Raw genomic sequence first — 3,839 nt, 5'->3', positions numbered from 1 at the left:
AACTCATTTTTCAATTACTAAACTTTTACTTTTGTAGGTAGCATTTCATATGCAGTACTGTGAAAACGTAGCCAGCAAATCAAGTAGAAAAAGAAACAATAAGACCACCACTTGAAAAAGAGTTCCTCAAATACCGAATGAAACGAAACTTCTATACAAAATTCTAGTATTTCGATAGGATTTTATTATTTCGTTTAAACGAAATATTATTTCGATAAAACGAAATAATGTTTCGTTAAAACGAATTGTTATTTCGATAAAACGAAATAGTAGTTCGTTAAAACGAATTGTTATTTCCATAAAACGAAATGACATTTCGAAATTACGAAATAAAATAAGTGTGTGGCATGTCAGTCAAGGGGCTCCGTAAAATAATAATAATAAAAAGACTTGCCAAAGATAAAAATGCTTACAGTATACAGTCGATTTACGTTTGTCTTTAAACGGGGAGAGATAGCCTACTTTTTTGATCTGTTTAAAAGGCGACACAACGAATCCTCTCCTAGTTTAATCCTGATACAACTCCCGACTTACTACCTATCATCATGAAGGTCGCTCTCGTCCTCGGTTTTCTTGTACTCGTTGCGGCTGGTAAGTAGTTTATGATTAAAGATAGCACATACATTTTTAATCAAAATGTAGTAATATTAGTTAACATTTATAACATATCTGAAAATAGGGCTAGTAATTAATGCATTTTAATATTCTCGTTTAAAATATAACACATTTCTGGTCCACTATAGTGACGTGTTAAAACAGGCTTAATTATTACAAAAAAAGTAAAACATTCGAATATATCTCGTTTACATCTTTAGCATTATTCAAATGTTCTTGAGTAAAACCCTTCAAATTCACCTTAAGATGTATATTTTGTGTTAATTAAATTATCCAAATGTCTAAATTTTTATTTTTAAAATGTCGTTCAAAACTATGACAGCTCTATGGAAATTCAATTAATTTTTTGGCGTGCCATCTGGAAATCACAAAGGAAACAATCGTTTCAAGCTCTTTCGAAATACATGTCCTTGGTGTGGCTAAATAAAGATTATTGCCTAATGATGTGAAACCTTTTCGAGCTGTCAAATTGTAATGTGGTCAGATGATATTCCACTGACAGCGTTTATCCTACTTAAAATATGCAAATATGTTAATTTTTTTAAAGAAACAGATTTCATTATTTTTTCTATTATGAAAAAAATACAACCATAAATAAATGAATAAAAATAGTAAGATTGAAATCAACCCTTTATTAACAGATGCAATATTTTTTTGTTTAGTCACAACCGATTGTTATTGCTGATGCATGACGCTAACCATGCTACAATTTGACGTATATACGATACAGATACTGAATATCAATTTTGTCGAAATGTTCACATCAGTCAATCAGCACAATACACTAAATTATATTCAAAATTTGTTTGTGTACAATAGATAACCACGATAGAATTTGAAAAGTCTAAAAGTGACACATAATCAGGTACCCTAGGAGATTTAAAACTTAATTTATTTTAAAACTTCTATCTATAAGTCTTCTCAAACTATGCGTAAATTATTGATATGGCTAAAATGTGCCTCAATTTTGCAGCCCCCTGATGGGCAACATTAAATAGGCCATAGCACAGGCCCATGGAACCTTTTGAATTTTTTAAAACATACTTCATGAGTTGTCTCTACAAATAACACCTGGTTTTGGTAAATCCATTGTTACGGTAAGAGGTCCTTTAAAATGAATAATAATAATAATAAAACAATTAGAGGCTCAAAACTTTGGAGTCGTGTAAACTATGTAAATGTTGGTACTTCATGAAAAACGACCATATATATTTCTTGTCGGAGATGTAGTGACATCTTTAAGAATTTTAAAAAGAGAACGATGATTATATGATATACATATTGTATACTGAAAAAAAATATTAAAAAAATAAAAATAGTAGATCGGATACATTTGGTCTCATTAGGAGGGATATATTCGATATATAACAATATTATAGGGTATAATTATAACAACATTTTTATTCGTCAATAACACTTATTGTGTTTTGATAATGATTTTAAATTTACAAACATAATTTTTATGATTATACATATTGCACGCAATTAAATAACTATGTTACACACAATGCTATATTATACTAAAACTACAGCATATAACTTAATTTCGAGAGTGACTCCGACATTTTTAGCCTTCTTTCAAAACGAAATCAAGCATTGTTTTCTGTTTGAAAAGAGCAAACATCTTTCAGCAAACTTCCCCCATCCCGCCCCTAAAAGTAATCTTGTTTGTGCCTAATAAATCCACTTGATTTAACCCATGTACATAGCTTCTTATGATTTTGTTGTGTGTAATATATATATGGTATTTTATTTGATAACACAGTGAGTGCTGAACATGAAGCATGTAAGGCCAACCCTGACTGTACTACTGACTGCCCACAACCTGGCCACATACACATTTGTCTCAATGGCAACTGCCACTGCCACTCTAAACATCTCTGCACAAGTAACAGCCAATGTCATTGTGTCGGCGATTTCACAGTAAATTGTGAACACAGCCACTGTCATTGTACGTATCAATCTTTTTCATAAATATTTGCTGTTTTTTTATTTGTTTTTTTTAAAGCCCGATTTGTTTAATATTTGATTTGCACGTTTTGCAGGAAGAAAAGTAATTGGACTAATCCATAATACCTATCTATAATGTATTCTTTTCGATTTCATGATTAATCGCTATTTTGAGTATTTTGCTAGGTTTGGAAATCAACTGAAAATGATTTCATTTTCATTTTTAACTGATGAATGATTACATTTATTTATATTCATTTTCAGGTGTATAGAGTATATAAGAAGAAGATGATATTCTTCTGATGATTGAAATAAAAAATCATTCGTCTTCAATCCTGCTCTGTTCTCTCTGTTATCAACGATCCTGGTGAAGAATTATATAGACTTATAAGTATGCTACCGTATTCAATGGTATTTGTTTTGCAATAAAATGTTGATATGAAAAGAAACTTATTACTGCATTTTTCAAATCAAGTGGTAACATTTTCGACAAGTAACCTCCATATTGCAGACGGATGTACAAGGGATTTCGAGAATGCCTAGTTAAAATGAATAGCACGTAGAAGAGAGCAACTAGCCAATTGTTTTCCTATAGACTTTAGTGTTAACGTTTTGGATTATTTCATTCAAATTCTTGAATTGAATATGACGATTATGGTTTATAACAAAAGTTTTGGGTCTGATATAACACCTAATAAAAAAAAAAGTTGGGTCCTTCAGCTCAAATTTTCTCTAGGGTAGCCATTTTGAAAATAGGCGAATTTCGCAGTAAAAATTCTCAAAAATCTTAAATGTTTACCTGTTTACTATTATTACGTGAACTTTTGGGAAAAAAACCAATCGGACTTACGAAATTTATATCAACATTTCTTATTGATAGTAACCTATCAGGCTACATATCTATTTTCTCATTACATTATCCTTGACTCAACTTTCGATACACAGGGGCTGTTTCAAAAATATATTTTTTCAATTGGTTGGTTGTTCCCTAGAAGCCTCAAGGTCGTATACACAACGGCCCGATATTTGTTTAAACAATGGATATCATAATGCGGAAATGGTTTAAGGTCGTGGAGCCCAAGTCTAGACCGTTAAAGAGATATGGTCACATACACGCGGCATTATACAAATCGCAATGCCATGCTGGTAAGCTAATACTAAAATCCCCATACACGTTTGCCATACATACACGTTATCTGGAAGGTCTTAAAATGACGCTACGACATATACTGTACTGGTATGAAGGTTTGTTTTAAACTCGATTTCCCCATATT

The 3,839-nt window shown here is 31.3% G+C and overlaps 1 protein-coding gene across 1 annotated transcript; it reads left to right on the top strand.

Moving 5' to 3' along the window:
* Positions 1-445: 445 nt before the first annotated feature.
* LOC117333768 (putative defensin-like protein 305) lies at positions 446-3,020 on the top strand. Its single transcript, XM_033893191.1, has 3 exons — positions 446-591; positions 2,381-2,566; positions 2,830-3,020. The coding sequence occupies exons 1-3, from the start codon at positions 546-548 to the stop codon at positions 2,835-2,837; spliced, it is 240 nt and encodes a 79-aa protein (XP_033749082.1). The 5' UTR covers positions 446-545; the 3' UTR covers positions 2,838-3,020.
* Positions 3,021-3,839: the final 819 nt, after the last annotated feature.

This window comes from Pecten maximus, chromosome 8, assembly GCF_902652985.1.
Source record: "Pecten maximus chromosome 8, xPecMax1.1, whole genome shotgun sequence".
NCBI lineage: Eukaryota > Metazoa > Mollusca > Bivalvia > Pectinida > Pectinidae > Pecten > Pecten maximus.
Note: the sequence above shows the minus strand (reverse complement) of the source record. Positions and strands in the feature narration are given on the sequence as shown.

Coding starts and splice junctions, on each gene's coding strand:
- LOC117333768 (XM_033893191.1), top strand. CDS start 546: ATGAAGGTCGCTCTCGTCCTCGGTTTTCTTGTACTCGTTGCGGCTG. Junction 592..2,380: donor TCTTGTACTCGTTGCGGCTG/GTAAGTAGTTTA, acceptor TTGATAACACAG/TGAGTGCTGAACATGAAGCA.